This window comes from Panthera leo, chromosome A3 (genome assembly GCF_018350215.1).
Source record: "Panthera leo isolate Ple1 chromosome A3, P.leo_Ple1_pat1.1, whole genome shotgun sequence".
Lineage (NCBI taxonomy): Eukaryota > Metazoa > Chordata > Mammalia > Carnivora > Felidae > Panthera > Panthera leo.
In genome coordinates, this window is record NC_056681.1 from 118,324,482 (window position 1) to 118,348,302 (window position 23,821).

The following is a 23,821-nucleotide window of genomic DNA, read 5'->3' on the forward strand; positions in this document are numbered from 1 at the left end:
TCGGATCGCAGGCAGCATCGTTCCCCTGGGCGGGTGTGGGGCAAAAAGGCGGGAGCCGAGGAGAGGAGCCTCCGGCCGCCCCAGCTCTCTCCCTATTCTGCACCGCCTCTAACCGCCCTCTCCGCCGCGGGGGCCAGGGAGGGGACCTTGAGGGCAGGGCCCAAAGGAAGCACCTGGCTGGGCCGAGCCGGGAAGCGGAGGGTGGGCAGCAGCGCGGGGGGCCAAGGCAGGAAGCGGGGTCGAAGTCTAGGGGTCAGGCCGAGCCTCTCACCCTACCACGCCGCCGCACCCTCGCCCCGGCCCGCCGCTGGGCTTCGGGGAGGCGGCCGCGGCTCTGCCGCGTCCCCTGCTGCGCCAGCTGCGGCCAGCTGCGCTCCGCCCGCCTGTGGCGCGCGCCCGCGGCTCGCCCACCCCCTGCGGCGGGCAGTCGGGCCGCAGCCCCGCCCGAGACCCCGCCCCTGCGAGGCGCCTCGGGGAGCAGGCGAGACGGCGGGGCTAGAGAGCCCGTTCCGGCCGAGCAGCACGGCCGGAAGTGCCTGGTTTGGGCTTGCGCTCGCGCTACCAACTTCCGGGCCGGAACTCCTACCTGGAGCTAGTGCGCCGACCGCACCGCGTTGAGCCCAGCTGGTCAGGTGAGAGGCGCGTAAGCGCGCTCAGCGGCGCTTCGGCGGTGGCTGGTCCAGGGGGCGAGAACGGGTCCCGGCCTGGGCGAGGAATGCGCCAGCCCCAGGCTCAGTCCCTCCTCTTCTCCTCAGGATGATCACAGACGTGCAGCTCGCCATCTTCGCCAACATGCTGGGCGTGTCGCTCTTTCTGCTTGTGGTTCTCTATCACTACGTGGCCGTCAACAATCCCAAGAAGCAGGAATGAAAGTGGCGCTTTCTCCGCCCCAGGTAACGGTCCGGGGCTGCAGCGCCCAGCCCCCGGAGAGTGGAGTGGCGAGGCCGCGCCAGGGCCTGCAGGGTTCGAAACTTCAAATCAGAAAGTGCCGGGCCAAGCATGATACAGTCCAGAACTGAGCCCCTTTATCCGCACACAGTAGGGAATGCCTTACAGTGCCCCGCCCTTTACCTGCTAGAATGGGGGTGACTTTCCTACTCCTCTGCCCCCGTCTTCGTGGTACCCCCATGCCCAAGTTGGGCCTTTGGGTACTAGGAGACACTGACACAGAGAGGAGTAAAGGTACTGAGGATGCCACCCAAGTATGAGGATTTGGGCTCTTCACTTAAGGAGGACTTAAGGAGTCTTCACTTCTCCAAGCTTGTTGAGGCTTTTATTGAGGCACAATTTGGGGGGGGGGGGGAAGGCGGGGGGGGGGGTTGTAAAGATGTAGAATTCTGGAGCAAGAGGCACTGAGTTAGGGTGGCTCCTGTAGACCCAAGCCCTAGACAAGAAAGGTGGGGTAGGGTGGGGAACCTTAAGTGTTGGTCAAAAATGTAAAGGGGGAACAGGATGGATGGGAGTGGATGCCTGAAGGATTTCCCCAGAGGAAAGCTGCAGCATTTTCCTTACCTCGGGTCTTTCCCCCTTTTTTCTAGGGTTCCAGGACATAGGCTGAGGCAAGATGGAGGGTGTGAGGGGCCTTCACACTTCACTTCATCCCTCTACCCATCACAACATACAAAGCAACTACACCTGGATTTTTCCAAACAACTTTTATTTCCTCAAAGTCTTCCTTAACCCTATGGAACAAGAAGCTGCCACTGAGTAGGGCCCAGGATAGGGGCTTTTTCTACTCCCTCCCCCCAATATAAAAATATAGATATATATTTTTTGTGGTCCCAAAATCTTGTGCTGTGGAGGGAGGGATGGGGTAGCAGGTTTCTGCTTTGTGCTGTCTCAAGGTGATGCTCTGGGATGTCTCAGAACAGTGTGGCTGGTATTCACTGTCCGTTCATATAGGAATTATGGTTGTCACATGGAATCAACAGCTGAGGGAGGAGGCTAGCACATTTCTCACTGTGTACCCCATCTTGGGGCTATATCCTGGGCATGGAGGTGGAGGCATCAGACCCGGGGAGAAACAGTGAGTGGGGGTGATTTAGGGACAAAACAAACCTCAGGCTGGCCCAAAGGCCCCCCGCTGTAACATATCCGGGACTGGGAGTCAGATAGACTACAGGAAATAGGAGAAAAGGCAGGGGCAGAGCGGGGCCGTGGGGGCCCGGCGTGAGGCAGCCTGCAACAGAGAAGAGAGAGGAATCAGGCTTGTGAGAACTCTGACGGGCTGGACACGAGAGAGGGGAGATGGGTAATGATAGGTGGGTTGAGCACTGCACCTTGGGCTGATGCTGAAATGCGGCGGCTCCTAGGCCTTAGGCCCTAACCAGGAGTTGTTTTCTTGTCCTTTGGAGTGAAGACTGAGGCCATTATGGGAAAAAAATCAGGGACTAGATTCTTAATGAAAGTACCTTTAGTCTTTTGGAGGTCAGAGGGATTAGGGAAGGAAGAAAATGATCCTGAATGTGCGCAGAAATGGGAATGAAGGGACAGAGGTGAGAGGTGGGGTGAGGGAATGGACCCGGGTGCTCACCCTGGTGCAGAGCTGGGTCCTGGCTCCGGCTCACTGCTCTCCCTGGTCCGGGGTGTAGGGGATGTGGGGCCCGAAGAGCCTCTCATCCCTCTGCGAGTCGGCGGTGAGCCCCGGCCCAACCTGGGCCTAGCCTGTGTGGATAGGGGGTGGGCTGAGAGGCTGGATTCTTCCATTAACTTTTTTGCTTCTGGGTTTGCTTCTAGAGTTTCCGTGCATAAGAGTGTAGTACAGGGGTCAACACCGGTACTGGGACCTTGAATTTCTGGGCACTGTCCCTAGCTGAGAGGGTAAGGCAGGATAATAGCTAGAGAATTCTTAGGTTCAGTTTATGACTATACACTCTAAGTCATACTTAACTAGGGGAGGCAAAAGGATCTAGCATTTAACCTCCATGGCTGTATTATGGCTGACATCTGGCTGAAGAGGGAAGCAGTGTTTGGAAAGAGGTTGGAGAATTGGTGGGTCTCTCAGAGCCTTCTGTGCCTCAGTCCCTGCCAGAGCAGCTTAGGCTTCACGCATCCGGTCTCTGTCTGTACTCAGCTTTAGCCAATTTAACATGAGAAATCTGGACTGAATTGGGAGTTGGTGGCACAGCTGTTCTTAGGAGCAGCAACCAGATGTGTTACCTGGGGAATCCGGGACCCCTCCTGGCGGGAACTCTCCTCGGGCAGGTCTGGGCAGAAAGAGAGGAGAAGCTAAGGGCAGGGGCAGGCAGTGCCAAAGCTAGCAGGCTGAGGTTGGGGTGTATCTGGCAGGGACGCGGGTTGGAAGCAAGCAAGAGACCTGGCTGAGGGATGGGGGTACTGGACAGACAGGCACAGGCACCAGAGCAACTCTCTGATATGGCCGGGGGAGGTTGTAAAGCAGTGCTGAGCATTTTCCCTCCCACTACCCAGACGAACAGTGCCTTGCTGGGCTCTGTGAGAGTTGTTACACTGGGGTTTGGGGAAGACACAAAAATGTTACCTGCAGTCGTGTCCTGATACAGGGGATCCGAGGTCCAGTCCCTAGCAGCCCTTTCCCAATCACCATGACAGCCTCTGGCTTGTCGCCTGAGGACAGGAATGAGCAGCTGCTCCCTAGGAAACAAAGAAAACTGCTATCAGGGTAGGGAGCCGTGGAGAAGAAGAGGGAACTTCCTTTAGAACAGGGTTCCTCAAAACTGGCAATGTTGACATTTTGGGCTGGATGATTCTTTGTTGTGGGGACCTGTCTTGTGCGTTGCAGAATGTTTAATAGTATTTCTGGTCTCTACCTACTAGATGGCATTTCTTCTTCCTCTGTCCCCTCCCCATCGTAACAACCAAAAATGTCTCCAGACCTTGCCACACGTTCCCTAGCGAGTAAAATGGCCCCTGGTTGAGAAGCACGGCATGCTGTAGTCAGGTCCAAGGAGTGGAGTAGCAACTTGCAACTTGAGCCACAGCCCATCAAGCTGAACTACTGTGAATTTATAGACTTCAGGGCCTGTCGCATCCAAATGAGTAAGCGTTCAAGGATAAGTCAGTACCCAAGATGGTAGATTGACAAGGGCTACCCGTTGAAGGCCGTTAACAGGTTGGGAGTAGTGGGCTCTGAGGGAGTTAGAGGATGTTGGACTGGAGTCTTAGGAATCCTTCCCGTCCAGTCCTTTACACAGCTGGGTGTATAACTTAAAAGGACGGCAGGTGGCCTAGGTTTTATGCGGATGATGCGGTCACACAGCATTTGCTGTGATGACAGGTGAAAGGCCTTTGCCTTTTTTTGTTCTTAAGTTGTGTCTAATGTTGCCCAGTTCCTGGAGTCAGGAAGCTTGAGTAAGTAGCAGGTACTCAGGTTGTTCACCTTTGAGGATTAAGTGAGACAACATGCTTAGAGCAGTGCCTGCCATATAGATGCTCAAGAAACAATAGCTATTTTATTATACAAAGATGTCCATTAACTTCCAGCTTCCTGTACAAGAGCATGGGTGCTTTACGGGTTTAGGATAATCCAGAAGGATAACGGATGCCCCCGGTGTGGAGAGGCCTGCATTAACTTTCTGCATCAAGTCAAGAAAGAAGAGCTGAAGGGATTGGTTTAAGCCTAGCAGGGAGTCTGGTCTACACCCTGGGTAGTAGGGAAGGAAGGAGGCTGGCCAACCCAGATTTCGGTGGCAGTAGGTACAGACCTGATATGCTGAGTGAGCTGGGGAGTAGGCAGGAGCCCATGTTGTGTGAGGCTGCTGGGCTAGAACTAGCAGGATTTGGGGATGGGGCCAGGCCGCTTGAAGTAGGGCGATGGGTCAGTGGCTGCTGCCGCCGTCTCCTGTCCTGGCTTCGGGGCTCTGAGTGGAAGGGACACAAGGAGATAAAAGGGCAAGTAAGTGAGGCCCTGTCACTCCACTGCCCTGCTGGTTCTCGCACTTGTCATCACACCAGCACTCCTCTCTGGAAGTAAATTTAAGGTGGGTAGAAAGACCTCTCTGATACTTACTCCGGTTACCCGGGTCACAGCAAGCCCTCATCTGCCACTCTGTGGCTAACCACCCTGCTCGCTTGCCAGTTCATTCTTCTGGCCGAGAAGTTACTGAGCTTGGCTTCTGAAACAGCTTCCCTAGGTTTCTCCTGCCTCTAACCACTCCTCTTCAGCTACACTTACTGCCCCCAAATGCCAGTGCCCCTCCCCCATTGTACCCTTGGTCCCCTCCTGCTGTGCATACTCTAAACTCCCAAGCTGCTCTGTAGCCCTCTTTCCTGAACTACAGTTCAGTGGTCCACTGGCATTTCTACCTGGCGGTCTCTCATGACCCAGCAAAACTAATTTTCTTCCATCCTTACTTTTCTTCTCCTTACCTTGGTGAAAAATGTCCTAGAAACCTGTTTCATCTTCTGACTCCTCCCTCATATCTAGATTTGTGTTTAACCAAATCTAGACAATTCTGCCTCTGCCTTTGCTTGGATTCCTCCTTCATTCTCCCTTGATATGGCCTGTGTCCAGCTATAGGTCTTTATCTCTCATTCAGGCTTCTGAAAAAAATTCCCCACTTGTCACCCTAGCTTGAATCTGTTCCCTTTTACATTCCCATCTTTCACACCGGTGCCAGAAATTATTCCAAAACCTAGACCTGATAAAAGTCATTTGGTTCAGGCAAGGAGGAGATACTGAAGGTCTTTTAAAGGATAAAGCCTAGGGGCGCCTGGGTGGCTCAGTCAGTTAAACATCCGACTTCGGCTCAGGTCATGGTCTTGCAGTTTGTGGGTTTGAGCCCCACATCAGGCTCTGTGCTGATAGCTCAGACCCTGGAGCGTGCTTCAGATTCTGTGTCTCCATCTCTGTCCCTCCCTCACTCATGCTCTGTCTGCATCTCTCTCTCTCAAAAATAAATAAACATAAAAAAATAAAGGATAAAGTCTAAACCCTTTACCATGGCATTCAGAACTCCACCCACTGTGGTTCCAGTCTGCCCATCCTTGGTAGGATGCTGACTTGATCCTTCAAACCCTCTGCTACAGCCCCTGTAGCTGCTAGCTGTGTGGTTCTTCTGCAATGTCAGTTTCCTCTTCTAGTGAAACCTTGAACAACTTAACATGACCCATCTCAAATGTCACCTCTGTGAAGCCTCCCTGACCATCACAGGTAGAATTGACTGTTCTCCCTTGCTTTATTGTCCTTTGTTCACTTGGCTAGTAATGATTTATGGTTTTTGTCTCAGGAAGCTAGCACATGTCAAGTACTTATGATCATGCCTGGTACATAGTACTCAGTAGTTGTTAACTAGTATTCTGCTTGAAACTGCAATGTCTCGAGGGTAAGGACTTTCCTCCAGTCTATACCAGTCTGTATATCCTGGTGCCTACAAAACTCTGCCTAGAAAACCAGAGACGTTAGTAAAGGTTTTGTTTTCCTGAGTAGCAGACACCCACCATAGACCATGGACTGGCTCAATAATCTGAGTCTAAGGACATATGCTTATTCCCCGTGGGGCAGCTCTTTCTGGTCCACTCTGGCTAGAGCCTCACTGGTACAAGTTCTGAGAGCAGAAGGTGACTGGATGGTGTAGGGAGGCTCTCAGGTTTGGCAGGTCTGTCTTTTTAAAAAGTTGACACATGAATAAGGAATAGAAGAAAGGGAGAGATTTCAGGACAGAAGCTACTCTAGCTTTGAGGAGTTTGCTGAGGGGCTGGGTACCAATTAGAGTACCAATTAGAGCCAAGAGTCAAAACTAACCAGACCTGTCAATTGTAAGTCAATAGTAAACAGGCAACAACAACAAACAGACCTTAGGGTACTAAAGAGGTGATACACAGTGAAAGGACAGAAGTCAGAGGCTCATGGCCACAGTCAACCTGAAGCATCACCTACCACCAATGACTCAGAAATACTGTAGAACCTAGCCTTGAGAGATTCTTCAGTAAAACACTGATATCAGGTTGATATCCAGATGACCGTGCATAGCAGGCAGAAATGAACTTGATCAAGGATGGAAATAGTGGGTTTCTTGATGATCTGGGTATCTCTACACAGAGGCATGTTGAAATCATGTTAAGGATGAAGCCTTGCCCACCCCAGGAAAGGTAAGAAAGAGCAAGTAAGAAAGTGAATGAAAGCCTTTAGGACATTTCTAGGTTGTAGCAAGAAACTGAGCAACACTCAGGAAGGTATGAAGCAGAACAGGCATATGATGTAAAAAATGTCAGTGTGAATGTACATATTATAGGAAAGATACTACAGATACAACTCAAGGATCCTGCCCCTAATGAGAGTTTTAAGGACAGGAGACCAGTCTGGTTTAGGAGAGGCCTAATATGGAAAGGATAAGGCATTTAAAAATAGCATTTTAACCCTCACTTAAACGATTTTTTTTTTTTTTTTAAGAGCATGAGTGTGCACTGGGGGAGGGTGGGGCAGAGAGAAAGAGAGAGAGAGAGAGAGAGAGAGAGAGAGAGAGAGAGAGAGAATCCCAAGCAGGCTCCACATTTAGTGCAGAGCCCAATGTAGGACTCGATCCCACAACCCTGGGATTGTGACCTGAGCTGAAATCAAGTCAGATGCTCAACTGACTGAGCCACCCAGGTGTCCCTTAAAAGACTGTCTTAAAGCCTGGCCAGGCCTCCCTGTAAATTTGGCAATGTGAGCACACAGCCCAATTTCTCGTGTTTTGACTCTTGGCCCCTGGTATAATCCAGGCCTACTTAGTTCCCACTGAGACAAAAATTTAAGGGAGGAACCCCAGCTGTTATTTCTTGGTTCTAAGCTATACAAAACAGTGGCTTGAGGCTGAGTGCAGAGTGATATGTGAGTCAGCTATGCTTCCAGAGGTTGTGAGATTGTATTTTATGGTAATCAACTGTAGATTCCATTTTGGGAGAAGGATAATCCTGGGGCAGAGGTCTGAGGTAGAGCCGGACTGACCTCCCCAGTGTAGGAGTTAGAGTGGTTTATTCTAAAGGTCTCAAAATTTAAAGGAACAGTTACTGACTTGGCATCTTTGAACTGTCCCTACACGGAGCACCCTAGATCGTACTGAATCCCTGGGATAACCACAGACCTGATTTATGCCCTCTAAGGGGTGAAAAGGTCAGACAAGCATTTATTCAGCTCCCAATTTCTTGTCTTTTCCATTCAACAAGTATTCACTGATCATAAATAAATGCAAGGCACCAAGGGAATAAGTAAATGTGTTAGGAGACATTTCCTGCCCTCAAGCTTTAATCTACTCTTAACCACAAAACTTGTTTGCAGTGGAAAAAGTAAAAGTAGTTAGTGATGGTGCTGGAGGCATTCTTCCTCTGTCCTCTGACTCACTTTTCAAAGGAACCTCCACTCACCATCGGACTTCAGCTGCTCTACCAGAAGCAGCCCGTCGGCTGAGCCATGGCATGGCAGAGGCCAGGAAAGCGTTCTAGTAACTACAGATGCAAATGCCAGAGCTGGGAGGGAGGACGGTGGCTGTGGTGGGATGACAGCTGACAGCCTCCGTTTTTACACTGCCCCTTGTCTTTTACCCCACGGCCCCACCAGATAGGCCACAGGGCCAGGGAATATGTTTCAGTTACTGGGTGAGACTTGCCTGAATCCAGGGCCAGGACTAGGATGAGACACTCATCCTAGGGGTCTCACTCATCCTAGGGAGTGCACTCCCGACCCCGAGTCCTGGGCGCCCCACCAGCTTCACCTTAGTCCTATGCCCTACATAACAGACAGGTGGAGCTGGTTGATTTATCCACCCTCACCCCAGCCGGCTTGCCTTCAAGCTCTGTTTTGCATCAGTATCTTGCAGGCTTTCAACTTCCTACTTCCCTGACTCGGTCACTGGATAAGCTCTTCCCGGGAGCTTACTTTCCTCTGCAGGAACAGCTGCTGCCAACGCTGTGTGCCCTTCTGTGCCTGCTGAACTGGAACTCGGCTGCATAACTGGGCAGGTGTTGCTCAGGAGGTGTTTTGCAGCTGGGGCAACTAGGTAAAGAAGCTCCTGGCACTGCGGTCAGGGGGTGGGAGTGGGGTCAAGCTTCCTTGGAGGCTCTTGCAGTCTCCTGTCTCAGGAACATTCCTGTTCACCCTGAGTTGCCTTGCTCGTTGGCCTCCTAAAATGTTCATCCTCCAGTCTTGAGAATAGAACCTGCCAGACTAGTTCCCTAACCTCTGCTTTAAGCTTCTGGCTGGGCTGCCTAGCTCTTTTCTGAAATTTTCTGGATAGCCTATCTTATGCTCTGTTCTAGCCAATAAAGGATAGTCATGAATTAAGTATACAGTTAAGTGTGATACGATTTTTATACATCAGTGGGAACTTTCTTTTAAATTTACAAGTCAGAAAAAAATCTTTTGTCAGATCACAGTCTCAGTTTTGGGTTTGGAAAGTATAGCCGCTTTATAGTTAGGTCTCAGAGATACAGGAGCTGTGTTCTTCCTATGTCAGAAGACAAAGTATGACTAGATGTGGCAGGGGCCAAAGAACCGGATGTGCAGAACCAGGAAATAGCACAAAGCTATAGGACAGATCAACCGGACAAATAAAGCCGCAGGTCCCTATCCTAAGCCGGGACTAGTCTCCAATCCTAGAGTCCTACTGGAGACTCTAGGAGATGAAGCGGCAAAAACTGTAGTACCTGGAGTCAAGATTCCAGTGCTCTGACCTTTCACCTCCTTCCAGTATTCCTGTTTGATAGAATTAGTAACCCTCTTCTCAACCCTTTGACTTTAGAGACATAGTTTGTTAGGTCTCACACGTTTTACTCAAGTCCCCAGGGTGTCTCTTCCTGGCGCCAGCTCCTTTTTTCTGCTTCTTAGCTCATTTACCTGGGGGGACATCGCTTCTCACTTGTTTTACCTGCACCTGCGTATGGCTGATGCCTAGATCCAACCTTGATGTCACCTTTTCTACAGGCTGGCTCTTTTTTCTGCCTGCAGGACATCTCCGTATAGATGGCCCATGACATCCGAGTATGTCTGAAATAGATAAACTCAACACTTTTTCTTCCAAACAATGTCTTAACATCACCATGACTCTCTCCTTTGGCTTGTAACCTTGAAACTCTTAGTTTGCCTCTCTTCCACCATCGCTGAATCCTGCTACCTGTTTCTGATGCATATATTTCTCTCTCCTTTCCAGACCCTGGTATAGCCATTAGTTATCTCATATATCAATTACTGTGAGGATTCCCCTCCCCCCGCCTACCCAATACATACAGTTCACAGGCCACTCTTGCATAAATCTCTCGTCCCCACCATTCTCTGAAGCACACAATCGTTGTCCTATGTCTCAGTTAACTCATCATCTTTCTCTTCCAGACATTTCAACTTCTTCCTCCAACCTCTCTCCACCTAATTTCTGTGCTGAAGGGCTTGGCCCTTTGCACCAGCTAGGTCTGTCCGCTTCTTGTCCTCTCTGCGCAGCAGCACTGGCCCTGGCTACCACTCTCATCTCTGGAATGTTTTTGTCAAGCCATATGCTACCATCCATTCTTCAAAATCATCGCTCAACTGAACATTCTTTGGCTACTTACTCTTGAGTGTTCTGTGACGGTGGCTCCCCAAGTGCCCTGTGTTTACGAGTGTGTGCTTTTATGTTGTTCACTGTCCTGTGTCCCCTATTAAATTTAAAGTCAGCCAACCGGGAAGTATTTAGTACTGAATATGCACCTTTTCTCTTCGTTATTTGGGGAAGTAACAAAGACACAGAATACATGTCTCTCACTGACGGAGCTTCATACAGCACTCTGCATGGGGTGGGGTGGGGACGAGAATAAAATACGAACGAAAAACTGCTTAGAATCCTCCAGTGAGGACCTGGGCCTAGAGAAGACTCTTTCCTATTTCTCTTTTGTAGTCAGGGAAGGGGAATTTAGGACGCTGACATTCCTTCCCAGGAGCTATGAGTGAAGAGGTATGAGAGGCTGACAAAAAGGAAAAAAACAAAGAAAAAAGGAAGAGAAATTAGAGGAAGTCTGAATAATGATTAGTGAGTAACTTTGCTACTTAATATTAAGCTCTGAAATCTTGGACAAGTCGCCCTTAAACAGCCTCAGTTTTCTCATCCGAAAAATGGAAATGCCACCCACCCCACAGGGTCCTTGTGAGGACTAAATGAAATATATATATGTGATACTGTTTTGTTCGCTGTTTAATGCTATTTAAATACGTGGCATTATTATTTTAATACTCTCCTTCAAACAACGCTGTACAAAAGCATCCTCTCCAAATGAAGGGAGAATCTCAAAGAATGGGGCTCGGAATAGAAGCAGCGGTAACTGTGTTGCTTATGAGGGATAAACGGTCTTACTGGCCAAAGCTGCTAAGGACCAATGCTCCCTCCCCTGTGGCTGCTCCAGCGGGTGCAGTCAGGCTCCCATAGCCACTGCCCCAGGGCAGGCCTCTGGGTCCCTACCAGGGAGTGCTAATGAGGAGTGTGGCCTGAAGACCCCCAGCCTCTTAGTTCCAGCTCACAAGCCTCCAAACTCTGGCAGGATGTCTCCAGCCCAGAGGCCACGTACAATACTGCTTTGAGGTTTCGTGTATTTCTGGAAGTGGCACTACAACAATCTCCCCCCACCCAAGTCTGAGTCACCCCCAAGGAATGGCTCCACGGTCTCTTCCTCTTCTTCGTCCCTAAAAGCCCATCTGTTTCTGGTATACCTCTGAACTCAGAATCTCTCACCAGGCAGGGTCTCATCAAGCCAACCCGGGGGGTACTGATGCACAGTTGAGCAGCTGTGGTGACTGCTGGGAGGGGCCAGACTGTTGTGTTGTAAGCCTCCAACAGAAGCTGTCTGTACTTGTTCCGTTTTTCTCTGGAAGACTTAGCATCCTTCTGATACCGCTTTCTGAACAGGCTCTGAAGCCAGGAACGGTTTCATCCCATAGAGACCTTGGATAGGATTCTCCCATCTCTACGGTGCTACAATTTGCGTTGTGAGGACGTTTCCTTACACTGCTCCTAACAAGACAGTCTGACACCATTCCTGATATGGAGGCTCCACATTTCAGTGTGGCCCTGTTGCAGCTAGTGTTTTGTTCTTGGAAATCCCCCTGCTTCCCAGCATGTGCTGAAGCCCAGGTACCCAGGACTCCCGCCTGTGCCACACACAGTACTGCTCTGGGGCTCATGGCGCAGGGAACACCAAGGTCGCAGGAGAGGCTGCAGATTCTGCTATAAACTACTTTTATTGATTCACCCCTTGGTCCCAGCCAAGAGTGTGTATCTTCAAGCTCTCATTTCCCCCAGCAATTCCCCAAACAACTGAACACCTGTTGCAGGGGCTCCCAGACTGGCTTACCTCTGACGGGGCCCAGCACCCGGTGGCTGACCTTTTGAGTGCTAGAGCCCAGGCCTGGCAGCCCTGTGGGCCGACTGCCATGAAAAGGAAAGCTGGGGGAGTTCTTCATCTGTGGAGAGTTTTGCTGGCTGCTGCTGCTGCCACCGGCACTTGTGCCAGTGCTAAAACTGCGTGCACGGCTCAAGGGATTTTCAGAGCAGGAAACAGGCAAGCCGCTGCAAAGAAGCAAGCAGATGCCAGTTAGCCCTGGGCCGGGGAGGTTGTGTCCCAAGGCTTTCCCTGAGGTCTGATGCTCAGGAACGCTTCACCTTGGGTGAAAAAGGCAAAGGCGCTCACTGCAAGGGAAAAGGGAGGGATCTGTGTCCACAGATGGGGTATCTAACCTGGGCCATACCAGCTGATCTCAGGATGCCTGGGAGCCCTTGTTCACAAATACATGCTCCTGCAGAAAACATACTAAGGGCTGCGGGGCTGTCTCGGAGCAGCTTAACTTAGTGAATTCCCCCCTTATTCCCTTGGACCTCTCGGTCATTCCCAACCCCTGGAAACCGAGACCTGCCCTTACCCCCACCGCAATTAAATTTAATTTTGTGCCGGGCTCTGGAGCAGGGAATCCCCTGGCCTGGTTTCCAGATGCCTAGGAAGTCTGTAGCTCCAGGGAAGAGGGAAGAGGATCCCATTTTCAAAAAAATCTACTAATCTTACCAATTTTAACTTGCTCTGAAAATACTCACCATGTGGTCCTTTTGGATAGGGGAGGAACACAAACCCCTTAGAACTCCTTGCTCTAAAGCCCCGTTCCACTTTCATACCCTTTCCTCCTTCCACCCTGTGGGTCTTACTTGTTACTTTTGGGTGGAGTTCGAGAGCCTCTCTTCTTGTTGACACCCACGTTCACAGTGCTGCTCAGGCCGCGGCTGCTGCGCACGTGTTTTAGCATCCAGGCGCGGAGGTTCGTGAGGCTGCTGTGCTCTGATAGTACAATTCGGGGCCATGGATTGCATTCTGCCATGTCCAGAGCTGCAACGGCCATAGCTCGTCCCACCTGTGGGGTAGTCCAGTTTGGCTCAGCATCTGGGACTTCCAACCCAGGCTGCTATGTTGGGGAGGGGGTTGCACAGCACAGTGGAAGGGGAGGCCCGGCCCCAAATTTCCTCAGCGGGCAGGCTATATTTTGTGCCAGGGCTATTTATCTCGGCAGATTTAAAGCCGTTCCCTAAACCGTTGCTCATTTTGGGACCCTCATCCTTTATGGGCAAGAGCAAGTGTGCTTTCTGGCTGGCACCAGGAAGGCATTCTCCCAGCAGGAGAAGGCGTTTCAATCTCTTCTATAACCTGCAGCTCTTTCTCCTTCTCTCGCGTGCTCTAGGACCCTGGGGTCCTCAAAGACCACTGCAGAGGTGGTGCTTTTAAGCCTAGGTAGGAGTGAACAAACCCAACAGAAGGAAGAAGACCAGCTTAAGACGCAAAGAATCTGACTCAGATGTGCTGGGGATTCTCTGTGGTATGAGGTCAGAAATAGTGCCTACTCATCGTCCCAATCCCATCAGAGTCTGGGGCCTGCCCCTATGCTAACTGCGGAAAATAACCACAGTGGTGAGATGGTGACGGTGGTAAGCCTCTCTTCAGAGGGCCTTAGGCAGCAGGAGTGAAGACCATTCCAGACTTTGGGGTTCCCCTTTTCCCCAGGTATCCCCTGTATTCATACCTGTTCAAACAGTTCCACAGTGTATCTGGAGGGGAAAGCCGGCGGGGGAGGGGGGCTGGCCCGCCCGTTGTCATGGCAGGCGGCAGGGATGCTGTTAACTGAGCGTCCGGTGTTGTAGTTGCATTCAAGTGTGTAGCTAAGACACAGAGACCTTTATTAGTGTCCTGCCCGGAAAAATCAGAACAGAACCATGGGGGACAGCCTAGGTGGTCTAAGAAATAATCACTTGGAAAACAGTGGATACAAACAAAGTGCTAATCCTTAGGAACTAGCAATTGACCTCGGCACTCTATCATGTACCTGAGAAGTCCCAAAAAGTCAGACTCTCAGGCCAAAGACAGCAATGCTAATGGTGAGCCTGTCTTTTGCGAAGATTTGGGCCATCCCTTGCCCCTCAAACAACTTAGACTGGGTATTGTTTTCTTTAAGGAAGTTACTTCATCAGCTATATCCCAGTTTCCCCCCAACCTGTGGATTATCCCTGAGGCTTTGTAGATTGCAACCCGGCCGCTTCCCTCCTTAGACTGGCCATCTCTGCGGTCTCGGGCATACATGTTCTTCTCTGAGAAATTGCAACCCTGGAAGTCGAAGTGTGCTGAGTTCAAGGAGATGAGCTTTGGATACAGCATGTTTTCCACCTGTATGAGGGAGGAAAAAGGCAATTCAGGAGAGACAGACAGAAAGAAGGAACGGGCAAGGAAGAGATGGCAAGCAGGGGGCCATGTGACTAAATACACGGCAGAGACCGTGTTTTTTGAAAATGTCACTGTGTGCTTGACCTTATTTCCAGGTGTTGGAAAGGTACAGTTCTACCTCTTTTTAAGCTCTTAGCTTCTTCTCTCCCACAATGCAAACTTTTCCTTTTCCCCTGATTTCCCAAACTGTAGAATAAAGACCACGATGCTGACAGCTTGGTCTTCGTTCGGAGGTCATGATGTAAAGACTGAGACACAAAGCCCCAGTGCCATCCCCCTTGGCCCTTTGAAGCTTGTTTGGAGGTAGAATACCTCTTGCAGCCACAGGCCTTCCTGTCACAAGACCACCTTCCCTCTGTCCTCGGCCTAACCTGTATCTCCTGACCTGCAACACTTCCCACACTCACGTGGCACTCTGGATTCCTACCTGGGTGGTCTCATCACTAAAGCTGTTTCCATACATGAAGCAGCCCCTTTTGGAAGCATGTCCGTGCAGGTCCACATAGTAAGCGACGCCACTCTCTTTAGGGGGGATGGTGTCGGGGGCCGGCTGCTCAACCTCAGCGGACCGTTGTGGCATAATCCACACACCGCTGGGCTTCTGTTCTGCCGACTCGGTCTGTGTCCAGCCTTCAGGGTCATCCCCGTCAGACGCGTGCCCAAGGTGAGCTTCATTTTGGATATTGTTGGTTTTCTCGAGGTCAGAAAGGGGAGCATCAGGAGGGAGATGGGCACTGTGCTGGTGCTCAGAGGGACCCTGGGAGTTCAGTCTGGAGTGCACGTGGTGGTAGAGAAGCACAGCTTTGGCCCCGTAGATGGCTGGGTGCAGGACTGCATCGGGCTTCAGGTACTGACGGTTCAGGTTCACTCCACGCGAGTCTGTGCTATAGGAAAACAGAGACTGAAGCAGAGTCTAGAGCGCTGAGCCGGTGAAGGAGACATGAGAGTAGATGAAAGGGGGCCTGGGGGAGACTGACTTGCAAAATGAGAGGCCCAGGTTGCATTAGGAAGGAAAGGATTGAGAACAGGCCCTCTCCTTGGTGGGCTGTCCCCCCAACCGCAGAGACTAAGCACGGCTCCCTCTACCCAGATGGACCTGCGGTTATTCTAACTCTGCTCCTTCCAGAGAGCGCTGCTAGATGTGCCACATTCCTTCTCTGGTCCCTGGGCAATGAGATGGGCTTGCCCTTGTTCGGGTACAAGAGGACTGGGAATGCAGGAGAAGTTAAAAGGAGAGGCTGATAGTATTTCACTGAGGTGGAGGACACGAAGGGGACCGGGAACGATCCTGACAGGCTGGGGAGGCTGCTTACCGGTAGTGGCCCCGGACCACACCGTCGGGGTTCAACATGGGAATCAGCTTAAAGACAAAGAGGCGACGCAGGGTTTGGGCCCGGGGGTCATCAGGTCGAAGGATGAAGTCCAGAAAGCCATTGAAGACAAAGCTAGATGGAGTCTCCCCAGGGTGTACCCTACTGCTTAAGAAGAATATCTGAGGTGGAGAGGAGAGCGGTCATTAGGCCAGTTACCCGGTAGGTCCACTCTAACAGTAAATGGGGGGCGGGCAGGAAGAGCCACTGGATTTGCAGCTGGCTGAGTCTGCAAGTGGAGCCGGGAGCAGCCCTGCTTGCCTCCGAATGCGGCCACGACTCCCAGAGGTAACGTGGCCTTAAGCTATCCACAGGGCTTGGAGCTACGGAAAGGCCATGGTGCCACCTTTACGCTGTTCCCACTCACCCTCTTGCCTGTGAAACGGAAGGGTCGGGGGGTGCCGGTATCAGGAAATAGCTGCTCTAGACGGGGCTCTCGATCTTCTCGAAGCCCATGGCAGGAAGTGATCGTTAACAGATCTACACGAAGTCCATCCAAAGAATAGCAAAGGATCTCACGGTGGTAATAAATGGTGTCCAGGGGGCTATGGGGATAAAAATGATTAAGCCACGAGAAGTCCCTAAAGTCCTAGCAAGAGGTGAGCCTCATCCCCGGCCTAGGATTTGTAGGATCTGGTCTTTCACGCTAACCTTCGGGGCCTTAGAGTCCCTCAGAGTGTTAAATGAGGCTGAGGATTTGGGTCGTCTGAATTAGTAGAATGCAGAATACAAGACGGGATGAACTTATTGTTTTCTCCCCAGTTTATGGCTCTCTACTATGTGATGACTTCATACACAGACTCACCCTCTGCCGGGACAGAAAAAAAGGTGTGTTGGGCAATGGCGGGGCTAAGTTCTGGGCAACTGATGGGAGCTGGGATATTAAGAGGCTTGAACTGGGCAGGTGGGTGAGTAGAATGCAGGTAGCGGTAGGCTGAGGTCATGGTCACACAGGAACATATTGGTCAAAGGTACCCAAAGTCCCACATTCTGCACAGAAAAAGAGCGGGTGACATTTTGGTTCGGGGCTCCTGGGGCAAGTTCCAGAAGTAGCAGAGGTGCTGTCTGGTCGAGGACTGGGTGGCAGGAGTAAGGATGGGGTTGGCACCTGCTATGGGTAGGGTGGTTCTCCAGAAAGCGCTGGTCTAGCTGGTTTAGCAAGTCCTGGCAGTCACTGTAGGAGAAGGGGTAGCAGAAGGCGAAGAAGGTGGTGGCCCCACGGCCCTCCACGAAACGGTGGACAAAGGATAACACAAACTGCGTCTCTGTCATCTGAGGAGCAGAGGAGGAAGAGGGAGGGGCTGTTGGTGTGAGAACTAAGATCCTATTGGGATCGCCAGGAACTGACCTTACACCCTCAACACAATGCCCGACTTCCCTCCCTCTGGGACTTTCCATATGACAGTCGGCTCCTTCTAGGCTTCCTGAAGCAGGGGCTTATCTTGGACTCCAGCTAGCACTAGAGGGAAAGCTGATACCAAAACCTGGCGTCCCACCTGCCTGGTACTCTCTATCCGGGGTAACTCCTCTATTCTTTCCCTCTTCTGCTTTTAGCACCCAAGTCTGTCTTTCCCCCTCATGGAGAACTTACCTCAAAGGTGGGCCGATCTCGAATGCGTTCCCAGCGTGGCCGGGTGGGGAGTGTGCGCACAAAGGGGGCCATGCCCTGGGAGTATAGCTTGCTTTGCTTATTCATGTTCATAATGTTGATCTTGATGAGTTTCCCTGGAGTTCCTCCCCGGACACTGAAGTAGAACCATGACCTGAGGGCCAGAGGAGGAGGAATAGGTCATTACATACTGAGGGCTGGAGACAGGCTACGTGAAACAGCTGGAGCGAGCGAGATTGGGAAAGGCCTGTTCGGTACAGAGGAGGCGAGGGAGGAGGGAGGAGGGGAGGGAGAGGAAGGGTACTGACGGTATGAACTGTAAGACGGCGAAATGAGCCTGGATTTGGGGCCTTGGCCACCTCCTCTCTTGTCCTTCTTCCACCCTCCCCTCTTCCCCCCTTACCTGTTCCCATTCTCAAACTCCGTTTCAGCACAGTCTGGTCGGGTCCACACGTTGAACTCGTAGTCAGGAGAAGAGGCGATGCTACTGGTGGGGGCTGATGCCCCACCTGCTGCTCCTTCCCCGTCACTAGACACAGATTCCACCTTCTCCACGTGGGCTAGGTTCCCTGAATCAAAGCGAGAACTGAACAGCAATCCCCCACAGCGCAGCTCCATGGTGAGGCTGGGAAAGCATCCTCCTGCCCACTCTGGCCCTGAGAGCTGGGGGAGAGTGGGGGGTGGCGTAGGAAGAAGGAAGAAAAATGAAAACAAGGTTTTTGGGTATCTCCTGATCAATGAAAGCTCTTCTTAGGAAATGCCCTAAGAAGCAAGAGGCTCTTTCCACCTCAGAAAAGGCAGAAGTGGCCTTCTAGCAAAGGCTAAGAGAAAGGAGTTGTCTAACGCCACACAAAGGGTTATAACTGACCTAAAAGGACCCCGTTTTACTACATCTTGGCTTACCCAAAATGAAGTACTCCATGGCTTAACTAATGTTGAGAAACGCTAGAGTCCAAGCTTTTTTGCAAAAGGCTGGAGAATAACATTGGAGAGGTCAGATTTCTCAAACCTACCCAGATACACCCACCACAGCACGTGGCCGTCTTGAAAAACGGGCCGTTCTGGATCTCTTGTTCCTAGACTGGCTCCCCGATCTCCAGCAGAGCAGAGCAGCGGAAAGAGCCAAGATTCTAAGTTTAAATGGGCAGCTGCTTCTCTCCACTCCTCTGTCCTCACAAGTCCTGACCAGGCATTCGTCTGTGGCTCCCCTGAACCCTTGGAAGGGCTAGTTCTTCCTTTTTTGTCACTACCCTATGCCTAGAAAACGGTGGCCTTTGCCAAGTCAAAAGAAACAAGGCAGAAGCCACCTGCTCACCTGGAAACTGGAGCTCAATGCCAGTTAGGGCATGGGTCTGTCTCCAGCCCCCTCCCGCCCTGCAAAGCACTGGAGTCCCTGAAAAAGCTACGCTGGCAATAGTTGTGGGTAAGTGATGGGTATGCTGAGCACCTCTAAAAACGTGGCTGGTAGAGACCCACTTGGGGGTAGGGGGTGATTCTCGACCCTCGACTCTGACAGACCCTCACCTCACACCGACCGAGCTCGCCCTGGGCAGGGCGGGGTTCGGAGGCATGAATGGACGACAGGATCTCACACTCGGGGCAGGGACTGGGGGGGGTCTGAGGTGCGGGCGTGGGAGTGGGGCCGGGGGGGGGGGGGGGGAGGGGGGGCGGCCGGGCCGGGCCGTGGGGCGGGGTGGCATTCCAGAGGGGCTCCGGGCCGAAAGGGGCTGAGAAGGGGGCGGGGCCGGGGCCGGCGGGGCCCGCGCTCCACGCAGCGCCCCTCACCTCTCTCGGGGCCGGCGATCCCGCTCCCTCTCCCGCTAGCGAGGCGCCACCTCGAGCCCCGGCACCCGGGTCCTCCACCCAGGACCCAAACAAAACCCGAGCGCCGCGGTGCCGGGACCCCGCTCTGCCAGGAAACAAGAAGTCTCTCGCCTATTGGCCGCTGATACAGCTGGCTACCCGCCCAGTAAGGCTCGCTGCCATTGGTCAGCACGCAGGGGTTCCCTCGCACGTTAGCGGGTACCTGAGCCAGTGGCTTTTGGGGGCTCGGCGGGCAGATCCGGCCAGAGGGTTCCACCGGGGTCTTCTCAGAAGACGGTTAACGGCCTGCCCGCTGGGAGGAGGGCAAGACAGAAGTGACCAAGAAATAAACCGGAAGACTCACCTGCAAAATAAAAGGACGATGTGCGAAGCTAATCATTGCGCACCGCGCTCTTCTGTGTATAACAAAATACCTTCCCGGGTCAGCGGATCTCCCGCCCTTCAGGAATCCTCTGATACTGATACAGATACAGGGGGCAAAAAGCCTCAGTGGAGGATGCGGGCATCGATCCCGCTACCTCTCGCATGCTAAGCGAGCGCTCTACCATTTGAGCTAATCCCCCGCCTGCTGCCGCCTCTCTTCCTTTTGCCTTACAGGCTGTTCTAGGCTGGCCGCTGACCCGAGGACCGACCGTAATTCAAAACCTTTATCTAGCAGTGTACAGGGGGATCGTGGGCAAGATTTTTAAAAGCAGGCATATAATAATCACACGTAAGCAATAGTAATAACATATCTTCGCATTTAACACAGAAGAGGGATCGTACAATGATTACTTACTGCACATGTGTTTCACCGAACATCTGCCGTGCTCCTGCAAATCCACAGCGGGCCTCTCGGTGAAACTTTCTCCCTACGACTTGATTGGCTTGAGTTGGAAGCTAAAAAGATTGTACGAAGTCCTTCGAGCCGGAATCGAACCAGCGACCTAAGGATTGCCGCAACTCGTACCACTACAGTCCTCCGCTCTACCAACTGAGCTATCGAAGGCTCCGCTGTTTCTGGCGCCTGCCAATTCCTCCCTAATGCTTACCAACGCCACATTACTCTGACAAGATCTAGAAGATTTGGGGGAGAGCTCCCCACCCCGCTTTATAAAAGGAGCTCTCCTGCCGAGTCCCTCCAAGCCGCACAGAAACAAAGGAAGCCGGAAACAAGTTCGGGCAAAGAACCTGCTTCCCAACTCTGGACAAAGGAAATGGGCAATACACTTACCTTCCATTTCCGTTTTTTACAAAACAAACAAACAAAAAAAACCACATCTCCTCACCCCCCGTGGCTTTTATAGGATTGAGGACGCTTTGAGATCCTGCTCGCAACCTTGGGCCGCTGGGCGCATTTCCCGTGCGCGGCGGGCACGCACATGTGCTCTGCAGTTGCAAAGCGCAAGTCCAGTTTGCAAAGCCGAGGGCTTACTTTCGCTATTTGCTCCAGATTTCCCTTCGGTGTCTTGGGGCGCCGGTAAAATCCTACTGCTCTCCTGATGTGAAGGACATTCATTAGGTCAGTTAACCAACGTTTTGTCAGGATTTATTCGTTCTGGCTGAAGCATGAAACACACAAGCCACAGAGCTGTTCGCTGTGTGCAGGACAGCGCACCGTCCCGCCGCGCAGAAAGCCTGCGATTCCGGCCTGGCCGCAGGCGCGGAGGGGGCCCTGGGCGAGGCCAAGTCCACCCGTCCGCCCCTGCCCCTATCTCGTCACACCTCCGCGCCTCTTTCCAAGGGCCTGGAATGCCAGCCTACAATCCTTTGCCCACCAGAATTTCCTGGGGCTTTGAAGCCAACCTAAAACCCACCTCCCCTACGAAGCCTTGCTTGGTGGTCTGGCGGAGTGCCTGTGTGGGAAGACCTGGACCATTTCCAGCTCTGCGGCCTGGGCTACCTGGAGTCACAGTCGCCCCGGGCAGATCCAGGTCCAGTGATGGTTTTAGGACCCGTTGCAGCCCTACGCTTTAAATCCGAGGTCTCTGATGTCACTGAGCACACAGGGCTTTCACTCTTGCGCCCACCCACGAAGCAGGAGGTTAACATCTCCCCACCGATTTCTTAGTTTAGCTTCATTCTGCTGCTCCAAATGCTACCACTGTGTCCGAGAGTGTTAATTTGGGCAGTTTTCTTGGCTCAGTCTTTAGTGTGCCCATTGACTCTCTTTCTTGAGGGGAAGGATGCTGGTAAACTGAACTTTTTTTTTTTTTTTTAAAGACAAGATTCCCATAACATACAATGAACCGTTTTAAAGTATGAACGGTTCAGTAGCACTTCGTGCATTCACAGTATTATGCAAATTATCATTTCTCTCTAGTTTCAAAACTCATTTTTTTCATCACCCTAGAAGAACATCCTGTACTCTTTAAGTAATCATTCCCCACCACCACTCCCCCACTCCCCGACCGGTGCCCCTGCCCAGGCAACCACTAACCTGCTTTTTCTCTATGGCTTTGCCTATTCTGGAGATCCCATATAAGAGAAATAATAAAATATGTGACCTTTTGTGTCCGATTTCTTCCACTTGTCATAATGTTTTTGAGACTCTTCCGGGTTGTGTTACGTGTCAGCACCTTCTCCCTTTTGGTGGTTGCATAATATTCCATTGTATCACTATACCATTTTGTTTATCCATCTATTGATGGGCATTTGGGCTGTTCCCACCTTTTAACTTTTATGAATAACAGTGCTATAAACATTCATGTACAAGTTTCTGTGTGGATATGTGTTTTTATCTTGGGTGTATAGGAGTGACATTGCTGGGGTTTGTGGTAATTATATGTTTAACTCTTTGAGGAACCACCAAATTTTTTCCACACTGACTGAACCATTTTATATTCCCACCAGCAATGTAGGAGGGTTCTAATTTCTCCACATCCTTGCCAACGCTCTTCTGGATACTTTTATTATAGCCCATTTTCAACAAATTGAGCTCAATTATAAGCATTTTCCTATGTCCTTGGAGAGTCTTTGAAATCATCGTTTGAACAGGCAGGCATGCCCGTCTCCGTGGGAAACGCTCCACCCCAGGGGTGATGGCATTTGAGAAGGGACTGGCAATGCTACAGGTGAGTCTAGCGACACCATGTTTTGGGGTTAGTCAGACCACCCATTAAGCTGCCCTGCTGTAAAGCTGGCGCTATAGGTACACATCCAGAAACGTGCTTTAAGCCTTTTGGGAAGAAGTGTTTCAAATGAGTCATGTACCAGAACTCGCAGGCCCATACAGGAGTTGGTAAGAGATTGATAAAAGATAACCATACTCAAACTGCCCTTCGTTTTTTGGGGCATGTTATCTGTAGAACTCCAGCTGTGTAAAAAGTAAAGTTACAATGGCCAAATGTGACCTTCTGAGGTGTCAGGTGACTTCTGTTCCTCCAGTAACACCCGTCATCATAGGGTGATAGCCCACCTGTCAGCCTGGGTCTGCTCGTCTAGTCCACACTAGGTCGGTTCACCGGCTCAGCTTAGATGCTTGTGCATGGACAGGTCTGCCAAATGTGAAACTTCTGGGTGTCTGGTTTAGCTTTATTGGACAGCAGGTGCAGTGTTGGACTACTTCTCTTGACACCGGAGAAATTCTGGACAATTCCAATAACAGGTCAAACAATGGGGTTTATCAAATAAAGCCAATTAGGGTGTCAGTGTCCCTATGAAAAGCTGTGGAGGCCCCAGCCAACCTGATTACACGTTGTACCCCAGGATTCTAGGTCAGAAACTAAACAAACCCAGCAAGGTAAATCTCGTACACACTAGAAACCAACGCAGCACTCCTAAGTGGCGTTCTTTGATTTGCTGGATTGTGACAGTCCAGCAGCGTTGGTGATTCAATGTCATCATAGGACAGGGTCGTCATTTTACTTGTCCTATGCTGTTGCCAAGCCAGGTTCACAGCAGCCCTTCCTTCAACTTGCCTTGAATTCAGGCCAGTTAGAAGGATTCGCTGTTCTTAAGAATTGCACCTGTTTCTGATTGGGAAGAAGTGAGGTCTTGGGACCCTTGGACAGTCCTGCCTAGCAGTCCCAGACCTTAGCTGCCAGGTGGGTTTTTTCCCTTGGGAAAAATGTTCGTGGTCACCTGCCACTAGGAGCAGGGTTCTGCCCAACGTGGACTGTTTAACGCTCGACAGGGAAGAGTTACATCCTAACAAGGGAAGAGAACACAACGGGAGACGCCATTGTACTCATGACCTCACTTTGTGCCATGATTTTTCTACGCTGGCTACTCGATAGGCAGAGTCTCAGGGCAACAACTGAATGGGAAAGTGGTAGCTGGCCATCATCCTGCTGTCATCTCAGGGTTTGATGGAAGCAGGAACCAGCCTGGGGGGGTTGGAGTGGACAGCGCACCTCTAGCACTGCTT

General features: G+C 51.5%; 2 protein-coding genes and 2 non-coding genes across 8 annotated transcripts; 1 reads left to right on the forward strand and 3 right to left on the reverse strand.

The window, feature by feature from the left end:
• The first annotated feature begins 526 nt into the window (after positions 1–526).
• Positions 527–1,769, forward strand: OST4 (oligosaccharyltransferase complex subunit 4, non-catalytic). Its single transcript, XM_042933455.1, has 3 exons — positions 527–632; positions 756–893; positions 1,539–1,769. The coding sequence occupies exon 2, from the start codon at positions 757–759 to the stop codon at positions 868–870; it is 114 nt and encodes a 37-aa protein (XP_042789389.1). The 5' UTR covers positions 527–632; position 756; the 3' UTR covers positions 871–893; positions 1,539–1,769.
• On the reverse strand, positions 1,639–19,816 carry AGBL5 (AGBL carboxypeptidase 5). Of its 5 annotated transcripts, none has more exons than XM_042933451.1 (15): positions 19,676–19,816; positions 18,053–18,312; positions 17,632–17,803; positions 17,149–17,312; positions 16,408–16,585; positions 15,984–16,162; positions 15,098–15,554; positions 14,444–14,613; positions 13,976–14,111; positions 13,110–13,312; positions 12,268–12,482; positions 4,683–4,838; positions 3,500–3,612; positions 2,534–2,664; positions 1,639–2,179 (listed from the first exon to the last, which is right to left on the reverse strand). In XM_042933451.1, the coding sequence occupies exons 2-15, from the start codon at positions 18,265–18,267 to the stop codon at positions 2,008–2,010; spliced, it is 2,661 nt and encodes an 886-aa protein (XP_042789385.1). In that variant the 5' UTR covers positions 18,268–18,312; positions 19,676–19,816; the 3' UTR covers positions 1,639–2,007. The 5 variants fall into 5 exon arrangements, with proteins under 5 accessions (XP_042789385.1, XP_042789387.1, XP_042789384.1 ...); XM_042933453.1 differs by lacking the exon at positions 19,676–19,816 and adding an exon at positions 19,435–19,582 and having other exon boundaries at positions 15,984–16,030; XM_042933450.1 differs by lacking the exon at positions 19,676–19,816 and adding an exon at positions 19,435–19,582.
• A 147-nt stretch (positions 19,817–19,963) lies between these two features.
• TRNAA-AGC lies at positions 19,964–20,036 on the reverse strand. The gene has a single exon. It is a non-coding gene; the product is annotated as a tRNA-Ala (tRNA).
• Positions 20,037–20,371: 335 nt separating this feature from the next.
• TRNAY-GUA lies at positions 20,372–20,461 on the reverse strand. The gene is given in 2 exon segments: positions 20,372–20,407; positions 20,425–20,461. It is a non-coding gene; the product is annotated as a tRNA-Tyr (tRNA).
• Between the last annotated feature and the right edge of the window lie 3,360 nt (positions 20,462–23,821).

Coding starts and splice junctions, on each gene's coding strand:
- AGBL5 (XM_042933451.1), bottom strand. CDS start 18,267: ATGGAGCTGCGCTGTGGGGGATTGCTGTTCAGTTCTCGCTTTGATTCA. Junction 15,555..15,983: donor GTGGTCCGGGGCCACTACCG/GTAAGCAGCCTC, acceptor GTTTTCCTATAG/CACAGACTCGCGTGGAGTGA. Junction 14,112..14,443: donor GCCTCAGGGATAATCCACAG/GTTGGGGGGAAA, acceptor TCTGTGTCTTAG/CTACACACTTGAATGCAACT.
- OST4 (XM_042933455.1), top strand. CDS start 757: ATGATCACAGACGTGCAGCTCGCCATCTTCGCCAACATGCTGGGCGTG.